Here is a 15,362-nt window from a genome sequence, read left to right on the forward strand (position 1 = left end):
TGAGATAGAGACATCCGTCTGCGACCCAGATACGTAATTGTCTTCTCACTAGGCGTACGACCTTGGACAGGCCAAGTATAAATTAGGCCATGTCTCCGTCTGTCTAGCTAGCGCGGCCTACCGCGACCTTTCTGCCTGTTTCACTGTGCACCAGTGCTACACTCCCCCTCGCCATCCCCTACCTGCCCTTCCCCACCACACCATGTACTTCAAGCCCTGGGGCCTCTGGTGCCTCTGCACCAGCCACCACCATTCGCGCAATCCTTCCAGCCTTGTGTGTTGCCGTTTAATCTGTCGGAGCCGCGCCCTCTCGGTTACCTTCGCGCTTGAGGAATTATTGGCGTCGAGGGTTGTCTCTCGAGCAGCAGCATCCGAAGGGGATATTCTTCTGTTATTTCACACCACATCTTAACCCCATTCCTCTCGATGAAGAGCCTATTCTTCAAACGAATCATGACATTGGCTCATGTCTTGCGAGATGATTTGCAGAAAATTAAATTTTTATTTTAATTTATTTGAGATTCACAAATTAAAAATTAACTTCCATTTATCAATCCCCGGCAGACGTTTGCTTTTATCAATCCAGTTTGTTTTCCCCCAAGACCCTTTCCTCCGCCCCTCAAAATTCCTGAAGAATGTCGCACTAGAACAAATGGCATTGGTACGTGATTCCTCCGAAAACCCCCATCCCCTGGAGATAAAACGTTCGCTATTTATCGTTCCTGGACAGTGGTGATACGCTCCCCTGGAAATTCTCCCTCCGGCATTGGAATTATCGTTTTGAAAATTCTCTTCAGGGTTGGAAAATGATAAAATTGAACTTGAATGAGACCAGAAGACCAGAAGTCGGTATGTGACGAAAATTCTGCGATGAAAAAAATAGGTAATTCTCAGGTGAGTTTATTCGCGGTCCTGTGACCCAGTTAAATGTGACGATATAAATTCAATCGAATATCCAGAACCTCATATTCACGCTATCATTGCACAGTGGCCCTTTTATTAACAGTCCATGTGTGCGATTCCGTCTTTTTATAAAGCTATCTGCTGAACCCATCAATGGTCGAATCACCTGAGTTGATGCATCGGATTAACGATACGAATGAGTTGCAAATACTTTTCAATCAGATTATTCACAAATTCACTGGATTTATTTGAGTAACAGGGATGTCAGGGTATGTTTTATTGGATTATATGTTGCATGACAATTTTGAAACATTGCCGAGATATTTGGAGAGAATGAAAAGTGACTAAAAACACGAGACTAATTTCATTAAATGAAAATTCAATTAATCAGATGGACTACTTTCTAGTTTTCTTCTTTTCAAATGTATTCTTTTAAATTTACAAATTACTGCGTCACTAATACTTCACAATATCATTTTTCATCTGAACATCTGCAAAATAATCGTAGTTTTTTCCACCTTCTGATGAAAACTTGAAAAATTAAAAATTTAAAGTATGAATCGCAGCTTCGTTAAGCAAATAAATCAATTTAGAAGACTTTACCGCACTTTGTTAGAAATTTTTTCGATATTCCTTTCGCTTAGAGATGGATTTATAGTTATATTGGAAATGTAGGTAACGATGTCATAAAAATGACGGTAGCACGCAAAGATTCTCATATCCCAACGTATCTCCCAGAGATATTTATGCACTTGAGATTCTCGAAGTGATCGGATCGCAGCGACAACTTCGACCGGAAGTCACGGTATTTCTCACGGACCCCACACGCCTCTGGAAATATTTAAACACTATAGAGGGCTGTGGGTCATCCCCAGTGATGCCAAGGGGTACGAAGCGACAAGGAATTTCCCCATTAAACTTTCACACCCCAGCTGAAGGACTTCGAGGGGCTCCCGATGACCAGTCACAAGTTTCTTGTGGCAAATTCAGTTCAAAACATTAATAAAATAAATACACAATCGGATCTCATCAATAAAATAGTTAATATAATGTGGTGATGGACAGGAGAAAAATAGACCACTGGTCACGTACAGATGATATAAAATCTACAGCCCATGACCTCGAGATTCTGCAATACTTTTCGGATTTTCTCGGCTCATGTGAGTTACTATCGTATGACCCTGGTTGCGATCATCAAGGTGAGTAAACAATAATAAATGAAAGATCTCGTGGCTTTTCTGTGCACGTGCGTTACCATAAAAAAGACTTCACCACTATTTCCCGGGGACATATATGTGTGAAAGCTTCTGAATACGGGTGATTAGCATTTGATGAGGGCCGACGCTATAGAACAGCTAATATTTCTACCCTTTTGGAGAGAATTTCTACATTCAAGAGAGTCAAATAACATTTTTAATAACTTTTTTAGAATATTTTTCGTTATTATCCCGCTTTACCATTTTTTTTCTCTCGTGTAACCTTGGCTGTGACCACTGAGGTGAGTAAACAATAATAAATAAAAGACCGCGTGACGTTTTTGTATATCTACATTATCATAAAAAAGCTCTCTCTACTATTTTCCCGGGGAAGGCCTTGGTGGAAGCTTTCGGACACGAATCATCATCATCCGATGAGAGTCGACACGATACCCTCGATAGTTGCAACCCCCTTAGAGTCTTTCATGCCCCGAAGAAGATCGAGACCATTTTAAATGATTTTATCCACGAATCGTCATCTTTATATCATTAACCATAATTGAATTATTATAAATTGGTCATGAATTACTTCTCACACGCGTTCTCAGCGAATTTTCATTAGCAGTCGGAGATATAATGTCAGCTGCCACCCCAAGCTCATCCAACCACTATCCCCCTCTCGCCAGTTGTACGACCGGGTCATGGGGTTGGCCGCGCACCCGCTCCTAACAGTTGAGGACACAGGTGTGTGAACCTGCGATCTAGGTCGAGCGAGAGTATTGGCCCTATGTGCTTGCCTTGACACCGTTCCCCAGCTATCTCTTCCTCGTTTTATTTTTTTCAATTTCATTTTGCCCCATTTTCATCATCTACTGGGACATTAAAATCCTTCGGACTGGTATGAATTTTTTTTTATTTCAGCCCAATTGGGAATGCAATATTTATTATTCCTCAGCATGAATTGTCTAAAAATACAGAACTTGGTATTCTAAACTTAATTTCATCACTAAACTTTCCCGACGCCCTGAATCCAGGTGAAGTCATCCATATATAACTGCAAAAACTCGTCTAGTCGAGATCAGTGTTTGCTGACTCTTGTAAAAACCTTCACAAATAATGTACAATCCCCCTTTCTCCCTTCCCCTCCCCCGTCCACCTCGCCCATTCGCCTCGACGAAATAAAACGAAACATCACCGAAAACTCGGAGAGTGGCAAGAATTTTTTTTTTATCTCCCCCTTTGTTCTCACTTCTGCTCCTTTCTTCGTACCATCACAATCCCCTCCGACTCCTCATCAAAGCAGAGTATTCACTTGTCTCACCAACAACATTTTTATTTCATCTTTTGATATCATCGAGTATGAACAGACGCATACGTCATCTGATTGTTTAGTCACACATGAGTACACCTCGATACGACGATGCACCTGAAAAAACGACATAAGTCTCAGTCTGGCCTTGAACAGTCGATGCCAGAGCATTCGCACTTTGTGAAAAAAGTTTGCCCCATTAACTTCAGAAATTAATTGTGTGTGTTTTCATCAATTTTGAAGGGAGAGGTGGACAATAAGGGAAGTATATTGAAGCCTCATTACATGTAACCGAGAACATTTTGAATAGAACATAACTATTCTCGTACAACGAGAATGAGGAATTCCTAGTCATTGGGGGAGCCAACATCTTCTGTCCGTAAATGAAACAATCGAGCCAGAGTTTCGGGTGCACCTTTGAATATTCATGAGGTAACCGCTTCTGTACAACGCGTTACCCTCGCATCACCAATCCATGATATTCTGGGTATGAGATATTCGTGCACCCGGTGAATGGGTACTACGGATGTCGGGAGTAATTAACTGTTGAGGGAACTGTCAGGAAAATGATATTCAGTTAATGAACATTCTAATTTAGAAGTGAATGAAATTTTCGGTCAGCCCGAGTAGGATTCCCCGGATGTGACCATGGCTGACTGAGCGTTGGCCCAAGACTGTCAGCAGTCTGTCGGCCGCCCATGCCCGTTCCTGATCTACTAGCAGCGAGGATGAGAAACGCAATAATTCTATTCGATGCCATTTGATGACTCCATGTGCTATGACAATTTCATTTATAATTTCAGGTGGACAAAAAGTAAAAAACAATTCACACATTTGTATCATTAATTACATAAATTCCCATTCGAAAATATCTCAAGTAAATGTCGTATCAATTAAATAACATCGATCAAACCTTTTTTTTTGTTTCGTTGTGTCTATATTTATATCTTCTTTCCTCTTCGTTCCTTATGTCAGTTCCCCTAAGGAATGGGTGACAAGCGAATGTGTCCTCCCAACGATTAATTAATAAAGTATTTCAAGCTAATTATTTCACAGTTTCATCATTTAAAACATCCCATTTCCGATATGTTCCATTAAATCGCGAAATATCATATCGAAATATATCTCCGAATAAATTCGTATCAATCAGCCTACGAAAATCTATGACACATTGTGCTAATCCCCCACCCTCGCTTCCTCAGCCAGCCAACCCCCACCCCCCATATCATATATGTTAACCCAAAGCCGAATTCTCAGTCGTTATGTGTACGTTTGAAGGCCGAGTTCCAGTTTCCGATTGTGCCTGGTGTGGAGTGGAAAGGGGTTGCATGCTACGAGCAGGCGAGGCAGAGCGTATCCAGCCGGGGCCAATGACCCCGAGTGTGCCAGCGCACTCGATATCCCGACTACCCTCTCTTCCACGCCCTCGGTACCACCATATACCCCCGCAGGTCCCTAACCACCCCTCTCGATAAACTCAAGGTAGTAGCCCGACCTATTTTCCATTCCCGGTTTCTCTCGGGGTTCGTACACCACTGGAGGTAATGGGGACAATTCTCGTTTATTGTTATTCTTGCATTTTATTTTCCGTAAAATAACAAAGGGGAAATTGATCAGATTCAGATGATTCATCTTTTTATAGAGGAAATATTTAGATAAATGGAGATGGAGAGAGAATATGTGTTAATGTGAAAAACGGAATTTGTCTTTTAGGAATAAAGAAAATGGCGTTTAACGTTGAAAAGTAAATAAATTGAGGAGGATACAATGTATCCAGGGAGGGCAATAGGGGCCGATAGTCACGTCTATTGTTACTCTCTTATTTCATTTTTTGTAAGATCACAAAGGAATTGATGAGCTTAAGATGTACCGTATTTAACTATAAAAATATCTGGATGAATGCAAATTTGTGCAGAAGAAGTCTTTTAATATTCAACAAAAAATTCACAAGTTCCTTTATGAACAGATTTCTCACAAAATTATGGTTATGAAGAGGAGCTCAAACTTCTTTTAGTGGAGATAATAGGGACGATACTCCTCGTTTATTGTTATCCTTAAATTTTATTTTTCCTCGAATAAAAAAAGAGCTAATGATGCAGTTGACAATATCCACATTTCAATTTTAGAAAGGGGAACTTGAATTTAATATAAATACTTTTGGAAATATATTTTCCACAAGAATTTGTTTACGAGGAGCGATATAAACCTCGTCCAGGGAAAATGAAAAGGCGGAAGTAACGAGAAAACACGACGGAAACTCTGTCGAGTGCTGGAGTGAGAGGGGGAATGAGTAAAGCTGATTTGCCGCACTCTCGTGGCTCCGAGAGATTCCAGAGATTCCCAGGGAACTATGGGCAAGGTTGTAGATGCAAACAGAAACTCGTCTCGGATACAAGTAGATTCTGGGGAGGATGAGATGGGGTATCCTGGACAGGGAGGTGCTTGTGAGAATGCCGATGTACCACGTGTGGCTAATGTGTTGGGGAAAGTCAACAATCGGGACAACAGCAATAACCCATCAGAAAGGGTGACTGTGTTGAGCATACTGAGTAGTTACTGAGGTCTTTACGAGGTTGTACTGAATGACCCTTGTGAAGAGAATGGTCGTTCATTGGGATTAGATACAACTTCAATGTTCACAGTTTACTTTTATAATGGGATTTTAAAAATTGATGCGCTTTCATTTTTCTCCCCTCCCATATTTTAATAGCAAATTATACAATTTGGATAAATCAAGATTTGTGCTGTCTCTCTCATTAATATTGTCTCGGTGAATCTCAAGACGTGATGAATTTACAAGATGAAAGCAAATAAATTGACTCTTGTTTTTTTCTCTCCTTTCCCGCACACCATAAAATACTCATTTTCGAGATAAATTGGACCCCTGAATGTCAACTGGAGTTATGGTAAATTTTCTAAATTCGTACCAATTTTTACCCGTTATTGTCCTCATGAAAACAAAAACTTCTCTGCACTTTTCAATTTCCGAAAACGCAATACCTCGTATTTTGAGAATAAATTATATATTTAGCTAAATCCAACTTAATTTAAAAAATATTGGAAATCTCTTCAACATAACAATGAACTCATTGGAATTATCTTGGGCAATCTCGAGATATAAAACATTCAAGAACTGAATAAAAAAAATATTGATCCTGCTGTGCTTTCGTTTTCTTTCATTCTCCCTCACCGAGAATTTTCGTTATAAAAGTAAATTAATGCGTTAATGTCAGCAGGGTCTGCGCTGAATTTTCTGACAAACACCTTGTTGACTTGACGGATGAATTCCACTTAGTGTCAAGGACACATTTTTCTTACTCGAGCCGAGCCAAAGCGGTCAAAGTACTCACTTACTTGGCACTGGGGGATTGGTGCAGGCCTTCGGTTGGGCCGAAGGCAGTGGATATATGGCGACAGCTGAGGGGAGACTTGGTAAGATTTTATTTAACCTCCTTCCAGACCGACGTGTGCAGTTAAATTAATGATCATCTGTTTCGACTTTGGAGGGGGGGAATCTCCAAATTGGAGGGGTTAAAGGATTTGGGGGGGATTACCCAGATTGATCTCGGGGTTTCGCACGACGATGTTTAACCTTTGTGATCTCTATGAACATTGTGAGAGACATTGAAATGATTACATTAAAATCGAATAATTATCCATCGAAATTTTTTTCATCCCCGGCGATGAAAATTGTGTGGTTTGCCCCGATCGGGCCCAAAATAATATTCTAATCACAAAAGACCCCGCAAGTGTTAGCCGAATTCGCAGAGAGAAAGTTTCAGTAAAAATGACAGAACTAAGAAAGTGCAGTTCCTCGAAATTCCTCAATTTCCCGAAATTCCAAATCACTCGCAAAGATTGAAAACTGGTGATTGCCATCGATTTCCGATCGTTGTATGCAAAAACTCCGGAGATTTAACTCTGAAAAAATCACGCAAAAACACCACCTCATCAATCACTCCGTTCGATATTACAGAATCTCAATTTCCGCATCAGTAAAATTGTTTTTCCAACGTCTAATGGACAAAAGAATAGCGCTGTTATTGACCGTTTCATCAATATCTCACGTTCCTAAAATTCATATTTGATAACAATCAATCGAGAAAATTTGTTCCGCAGTGAAATCGCTCGGATCGAGCCATTGATTAGCATTTGAATTGCACCCAATGTTTCGGCAAGGCCGTCAGCCAACGCTTGTGCATCATAATAGCGCCAGACAAGTGGCCAGGAGTGTTCAGATAATGTGTCATTAAGACTCCAACTGACACGACTGATGTACATGTATAATGCACACATAATATTATTCTCTGGATCTCGAAATACCCGCTATGATCGGGGGAAAAATTGTGATAATCGCGTCTGATGGTTATGCTGTTGATTGTGACTGGACGTTGCAGTTGTAAAAACATCGGGTATCGGAGCTTCATAATATTATTGGATACTTCCACCCAGAGTTTTGAGGTTTTTCTGTTATTCCAGTGGGAGGAGAAATGATACTGCAAGCTCCATAGAACAATAAAAGTGAAAAAACAGTCCAGGAGAATTTTTCGCTTAAATGCATTATAGATGTCCCGGAATCCAGAGAACAGTAAACTTTTGTTTCAAAAAAGTTGGAAGCGGTATTAAATCATTGAGACATAATTGCGATATTTCGATGCGATATTTTAAATATTTAATACGTGTTACTAGACGTAAGACAATTGTTTAAGAAAAAAATTTAAAATCAATCGAGAATCAAAGGTCGTCAAGCAAAATCGACAATCATAACTTGACAAAAAATAGAAAAAAATTTACGTGCAGATTGTGAAGCTTATGAGAGCTCAAAACCCGAGGACTTTTTTAACCTTAAAATTCTCCGCAAACAAAACTTTTTAATTTGCCCCTGTGCTTTTGTACTGCACGAGGTCAAGGCGCCCATTCTATCCATTCAATGTGTATAAACCATCTTGCCAAGTCTCTCTGAAGTATCCCCAGTTCTCCATATACCCAGTTCTCCATATACCTGCATGTTCAGTGAAACCAAATTCCGGGAGCTTCCGGAGTAGTCACGTAGCAGCGAATGGATTTCTAGTGAACAGATGTCCTGGTGGAACTCAAGAGTAGTCAAAAATGTTCGAAAGAGGGAGAAAAAAATTGGAGAACCTCACGGAGAGGGCCACATTGGATACAAATTACGTACGAAAATTTTGCGGAGTAAAACGTAATTCACTTACGAAAAATCCCTTTAGAGGGGGGGGGGGGATTTATAATGCATTTGGTCGAAAATCAAGACCCTTGTGGATTCAACTATTCCTCGATGTGGAGATAGAACTGGAAGAGAAGGAGAGCTGCGACCTGTTTGCAGCAGCGGCAGAATAATTCGATGAAACGGTGAAAAACGACGGGAAAAGTTGATCGATCTTCTCGAAGAATTGCAGAGACCCGGCAATTACTTCACGATTTTCGCCGGATACATTCGAGTTTAGGGCTCATCCCTGCAGCCCACTCCGAAAGAGGAAAAAGGACCAACGACTTAAAGGCCAAAAGTTTCCGCCTTCTGATATCCTCAAGGCGAGTAAACTTCAGAAAGTTGTAACTATGGAATCCTCGCAGCACTTCAGGAATGTATACATTGAGTAAACACTTTTCAAATTAAGGAGATCCACTCAACTTGGGATTTCGAATAAATTAAACGCCGAGAGTCTTATTTGAAGGGGAAAAAGACGTTGGGTTACTATTCGAGACTTCTTTGTCGAATTCCACTGTGAAAAATTATTCTGTCGAATTTCCTGACATTTTGTGTAACTTTCTGTTTCATTATTCCCTCAAATATCATTATTCCCGCAAAATCAAACTAGTCAAATTCCTCTGAATTTCCAGGGATTTCTGTCAAATTCCTCGGAATTCTAAGAACTCCAAGGGCTTCTCCTGCTGTTCCAAGAAAATAAATTATAAAATTATTATCTAACTGCCCTTAAAAGCTCATAATCGACTCAGCCAACTTTTTAAAGCCAGGTGAAGTCTTCTGGTTCCCCCAAGTTACCCTAAAAGCCACGAGAATCGTCACAAAGACTAAAAATTACAGTTCGATTACTACAACGAATGAGTTACGATCCGCCAGTCGTCAACACCCTTTTCCAAATCTTCTAAATCAATAAATAAAACAATTAAATACTCACGGACTAGTATATTCCCCAGTAACGTAGCGGGCAGACAGAAAACCAGTACCAATACATCAGCAACAGCGAGATTCACAATAAAGAAATTGGTAACAGTTCGCATACGTGGTGAACGATAAACAACAGCAATAACAAAACTGTTGCCAACAAGACCAACAACGAATACAATGAAATAAGCAGCACAGTAAACAGCGGTCATGGCAACACTGTGCCGATAGAATAAATCGGGCACATGTTCCACGGGTATCTGTCCAGGATCACTGGCATTGAACAGTACACCAGGATGCTCATCCACAGAACTACGGGGTCCATCTGTTACAAGATCGGTGAGTGAATTATTAACGTAATCACGAATGTTGTCTTTGGTCTTGATGAAGACATCGTTGGCAACACGCAGGGGTGGCCCCATTGTTGTCAGGCCACCGTAGCCATTTCTTCGTCGCGGCTCATTATCAAACTCCTCCGAGTCCGGGAGACGAAGCGACGCCATCTCCAAGAGTGGCGAGGGTGGTTGCAACATCGGATGATACTTCGAGGAAAACTCCACCAGCAGTGTGTCAACCATTTAGATTTTTTTTTTAATTTATTACTTGTCAATTGCACTCTGCGAAAATTTTACAATTCCATTTGGAATTATTCCCCACTGATTTTACTTCCCGCGGCCTTCACCGCGCACGCGCACACCTGGCAACTTCACCTGCGCCCCAGGAGTTGCACCTGACTTTCACGTGCTTGAACCTCGTGCTCGGGTAAATCAGTTACTCCGAAATTTCCACTCATTAAGTCGCACGGATGATTAATTAAATTTTTTTTTGTTGTGTCGTCATTTTGAGATGATAGGGGGAGGTAATTGGGGCAATTGGAGAGGGTAATTAAAGGGACTAATTAATTGCTGCCGTCTTATTGGATTTACTGGGTTTTTTCCTCGCCTCGGCGGTTTAAATTTCGCGCTGCAGGCGTGTGCAGAGCTAATGAGTCCGCTTTAGTTGACGACCGCAGACTGGAGTGGTGAGATGCGCCTGTAGCAGCGGCGAGCTGTCTCGAAGCTCCACTGGATTTGCGCAAGCGTCGGTGGATTGTATTGAAACGCGCCGGTTTTTTTTCAGAGGCCACATGAGGGAAAAACTTGAGTCGGGGGATTCAATGATGAATTCAGGAAGGGAGGGGGTTCTTTAAAAAAATCTGGGAAGAAAAGGTACCGTATTGAGATCCCTAAGAGATCAGATTCTGTAACGGGGGAAATAAAATCGACTTTATCATCATAATTGAGCGGCGAAGGACCAGTCCTACGCGAGCCTCTACAAAAGTCGAGTCCTTCTAATTTTTTACAATTTAATATAATTGTTCTAACCCTGATTGGGATTTTTTATTTAAACTCGCCTACCCAGACATCACAACATCTCTTTATAATTCGTAATCGAACGTACCAAAAATTTGCAAATCAACAATTCATTCGCTTCAATTTATTTTTCATTCCTGAAGAAAGATCACCCACTGCCAGTTACGACTGAGTAATCGAATTGTATTAAATCTGTATTGTTTACTACTCGAGAAACTTTTAAAATCCCATAAAAATCCTTTCATCCCTGACCACGTGTAACCTTGTACGTACGCTCACTACTTATTTGTACTCCCGATTGGTTATTCTACTCTCATGAAAATAAAGTCAGGAAGATGTCCAAATAAAACTTTTCTCATTTGAAAAATTGTCTCCGCCTCATCTAATATCGCTCATAAATATAGATGGCGTTACCGCCAAATGGGCTATTTAAAAATCTGTTGACTATTCCCCCCCCCGGTTTCTAGAATAGAGAGATCTCAAGGAAATTGCGATAAATATTAAGGTACGGAATTTTATCACATTGTCAAGGAGGAAATTAATGCTGGAGAAATCACCAGATAGTGACCGTGAGCTTAAAAATATGTCAGCTGAAGTATTTTCAAATTTTTTCATTTTTGAGAGTCAAATGAACCTGACGATTTCATACTTTTTAATTTTATTCAGTCAAGCAGTTCCTCTCTCCATCCAAATTTAATTTAATAATTCGTTATCGCCTGTACAGGACCTCCAGAAGGTCTTCATTTCAACCCTCTGTTGCCCTCAATGACCCTTACAAAATGACCTGAACGTTTTACCCTCACATTCTAATCCCTTAAGCCCAAACGAGCACAAACATAAAGATCTTATCGGGGTCATACGAAGATTATCATTACCAATTAGATTATGACATTATTTAATTACTATAATCACACTTGTAAATAAAAAATTGCGATGGAATTATCAATCCCAGAATGAACCCGTCATAAATGGACTGCATTAAACGACCTCACGGTCAAGTGAAATATTCATCAATTCATCGGCAATTCTTCATGCACTGGTAGGGGTATTTTTTCACGATAAAAATACCTGCGAGGGTATGGGGTCGGTACTTTATATAGATCTCTGAGTGGGGCTGTGAAATAATCGATCTGTCGCTGCAGAAATATAAACGCATATTGTTTTAAAGGGGAGCAAAGGGTTCACGTCTCGAGGGGTAGCTGAAAGGGTACATACAAATATTTTTGGAAAGACTGTGACCTGTGATCCATTTGAGATTAGAGGGCAATTACAATTTTAGATTTTCCGACCTGTGTGAGAAATGAGTACTGTCTAAATTGTATGTTTACCTGATGACATTTTCTCAATTTCTGTTAATTTTAATTCAAATAATCGAACGAAAATCGACACCTACCGTTAATTTGTGGAGGAATATTCTGTAAAATGTGATTCAATCTCGTGAATAATGTGATTTAAAAAAATACACAAAAATGATTAATTCAAAATTCTGCAATTTATGTGGAATTTGAGTTAATAAACTTTTCATAAGCTCGCATGTGCGAATTTGGAATGGGAAATAATCCAGTATTGCGGGCAAATCAATACGAAACTCCACTAAATTCACCAGAACGTATACGCGGGAAAATGTGTCACCGTTCGACGAAAGACGTTGGTGTAGTGCGAAAAAGTTGTACACGGATAATAAATCTCAAACGACGGCAGCGACTTTTTACAACCACCCCGAGGAAGCATACAGGAAACTCTTGGAGGTTTTTTTCTCCTCTTCGCCCTCCTGCGATTTTTTTTTCACCCCCTATTGTTCCGCTGTCCGGTGAAACTTGCGACTCAACGTCGGAGATTGAATTTTCCTACCTCCGGACACGTACTGGAATCGTTTATGGTTTTCCCACTCCGTTCTCCATCGAGTTATTCTCGGCGTTAACGATCACTCGGTTTGCACCAGTTGATCGTTTTCTCCGTGACCTTCCGGGAAGGGATTCAACGGTCCACGGGGAGATATCCAGGCGCTAGCCTTGGAACAAAAATTCTGGAGATTCTACCATTTACAACAGTTTCAAATTCTAATTGTAGTTTAATTCACCAGTTGGGGAAGAAATCAGGTCTTTTTCTTCGGGGGAGAGAAAAAGTTGAGACAAGGGATTCGGGACAAGGTTTCACACTCTTTACGATTAAAACTTTTCAAGAAAATTCTCTTTACAGAAGCCTATATTATTATCTATTTTTCATCAAAATTATCATATACTTTGTCAAAGAGCCCTATTAACAATCGTTACGTTCATCAGATACTTGAATCGTCTCACTAATATCTGTGGCTTTCATGTTTTTTTCATTTTCACAGCAGTTTTTTTTTGCAAAAAGAATCCTAATGGTTTAGTTGAGAAATTTCCAACGTACATACAGACAGATGAACGAGTGAAGAGATGTAGAATATTAATTATTATCAAAAAACTTCGAAGAACTCAGTAAAAAGCCTCGGAGTCATTCCAGTGATGTCAGTACACAAGAAAAATATTAATAATTAGTGGATAATAGACTAAGATTTCAGGGTCACTGTCGACACAAATGACGATGGAGAGGCCCCACGTGAACAATTTCTTGCACGGAAAGTGATGTAGTTGTATCGGGGGATGATTGATGAACCTCGACGGTTTATCATCTGTTGGGGAGACAAAAAATTGAATTTTGACGTGATCAAGTGGTCGACGCAGTTGCAATCGTTAAGTAATTATAAAAAATCTCGCGAACAATGTGTTATCGATCAATTACGATTTCTAAATGATTTAAACTAAACATTGATTTGTATCCCGATTTCTATGATTATTGGCGTACGATATTTTCCATTAAATATTTTTATTTCCAAAAAACAAGTAAATACACCGCGAATTTATTCACCAAGATCATCTACAAACTAATAGGAAGTTCCATAGAAATGCAAGAGCATTTTCAATCGAATTTTCTACCCAGGTTTTTCTCGGAAATTCCTTCGTGCGTGCCATAAACTTGGGGATAAAGTCCAACCCCTTCGTAATACCGAAGTTATCAGCAACTTCAGATTGTGTTTAGGGTTTTCCGAAGGTATGTCGACATGAGTCAAACTCACGTCGACCTTGAGTTAACCAACGCTGACTATCGAGTACCCTCCGGCGTCAATTGCCTGTACCACCTCGATATTGCTCCCAGCTTCCCTCCTAATGACGATGCGTGATATTGACCACCGAGTTAATGAACATCCGATAAATGTTAGCCCCTACCTATATTCGGGGTAAATACAGTGCTCCATTACTGGAGCAGTTCACCCGTCTGACTATTAATATAAATTTTCAGCTTTTAAATTAATTCATTAGATTAATATTTTCATAATTATCTTATAGAAAATGATAACTTTTATCGATTTCTATCTGCAAAATATTACTCTGGAAAATTATCAACGAAGACATATCATCCTGTACTCTCCAACACCTAATTAATGTACTGCCTCAATCTGTTTAATCAATTGGATTTGTATGTTCTTGATTATGTTGCATACAACAATATTGACTAGCTTTATGCCAATTCCCAGTGTCATTTTTATAACTTTCAAAGAACAACACTTTTATCGATTTACTCAACCAATATTTTTCAACAGAAATAATTAAAATAATTATTATAATCATTTGTACTGTTATTAGCTGTTTAGATAAATGAGATTAAATGAAATAATTCAACTTTCATCGCTGTGAATAGTGAATTCATGATCCTCCGTTCAACATGGTATCTTCTGGGCTAGATTTACCAGTGAATTTGAATGATGTTCCACAAATGAGGCCGTCGTACTTGATATTCATGGTTCCAAGTTTCGTCAAAAAAAAGTTGGACATGAACTGGTACGGCGGCCTTGCACAGAAACTTTTGTATCCTCTCCCTCTCATGTCCCTCAATTCCCTGGCATACACCACTGTTCGACGGACAATTTACGACCTCGGCCCTATTCTCGCGAATTTCAAGACCACTGGGCAACGATCAAGACGATCCCCATTCCATCCCCAGCGTCAATTAGAGAGAAACCCTCTTCTCCCTTTCCCTTCTGCTCACTTGCAATGTCTGAAAGAGTGGCTGCGAGGGAGGGAAAAGAATCAAGTGTTTTAATTTACGAAAAAGTTTTAATATTCAGATGATGCACTTGCTCTGGAGATAAATGAAGACCGGAAAGGAGGAAAATTAATTAACAATTTTTTTAATGGGTTACGCCAATTTCTGTGTCCCTCGATGTTGCGTCGTGTCAGGGACACTATCACCCAGCAATTAGGAGAATTGATTTGAAACCTTGATTTAAATTATACACTTAATAAAGTGTAAATTACTTGGAATTGCCTGTCACATCATAAGACATATTTTTGTCACTCACATTTACAATTTTTTTGTTATTGTATATTAATTGATTTGATCCCTTGTTCTTGTGCTCCTCACAACATTTTAAG

At 39.8% G+C, this 15,362-nt stretch overlaps 1 protein-coding gene across 1 annotated transcript in view; it reads right to left on the reverse strand.

Moving 5' to 3' along the window:
* LOC135164982 (neuropeptide SIFamide receptor-like) overlaps positions 1–11,353 on the reverse strand; it is a 44,690-nt gene extending 33,337 nt beyond the window's left edge. Inside the window, exon 1 of the mRNA XM_064125827.1 lies at positions 9,567–11,353. Coding sequence (XP_063981897.1) covers positions 9,567–10,131 — 565 coding nt within the window. The 5' untranslated portion in view covers positions 10,132–11,353. The remainder of the gene's footprint in view (positions 1–9,566) is intronic.
* Positions 11,354–15,362: the final 4,009 nt, after the last annotated feature.

This window comes from Diachasmimorpha longicaudata, chromosome 1, assembly GCF_034640455.1.
Source record: "Diachasmimorpha longicaudata isolate KC_UGA_2023 chromosome 1, iyDiaLong2, whole genome shotgun sequence".
Classification (NCBI taxonomy): domain Eukaryota; kingdom Metazoa; phylum Arthropoda; class Insecta; order Hymenoptera; family Braconidae; genus Diachasmimorpha; species Diachasmimorpha longicaudata.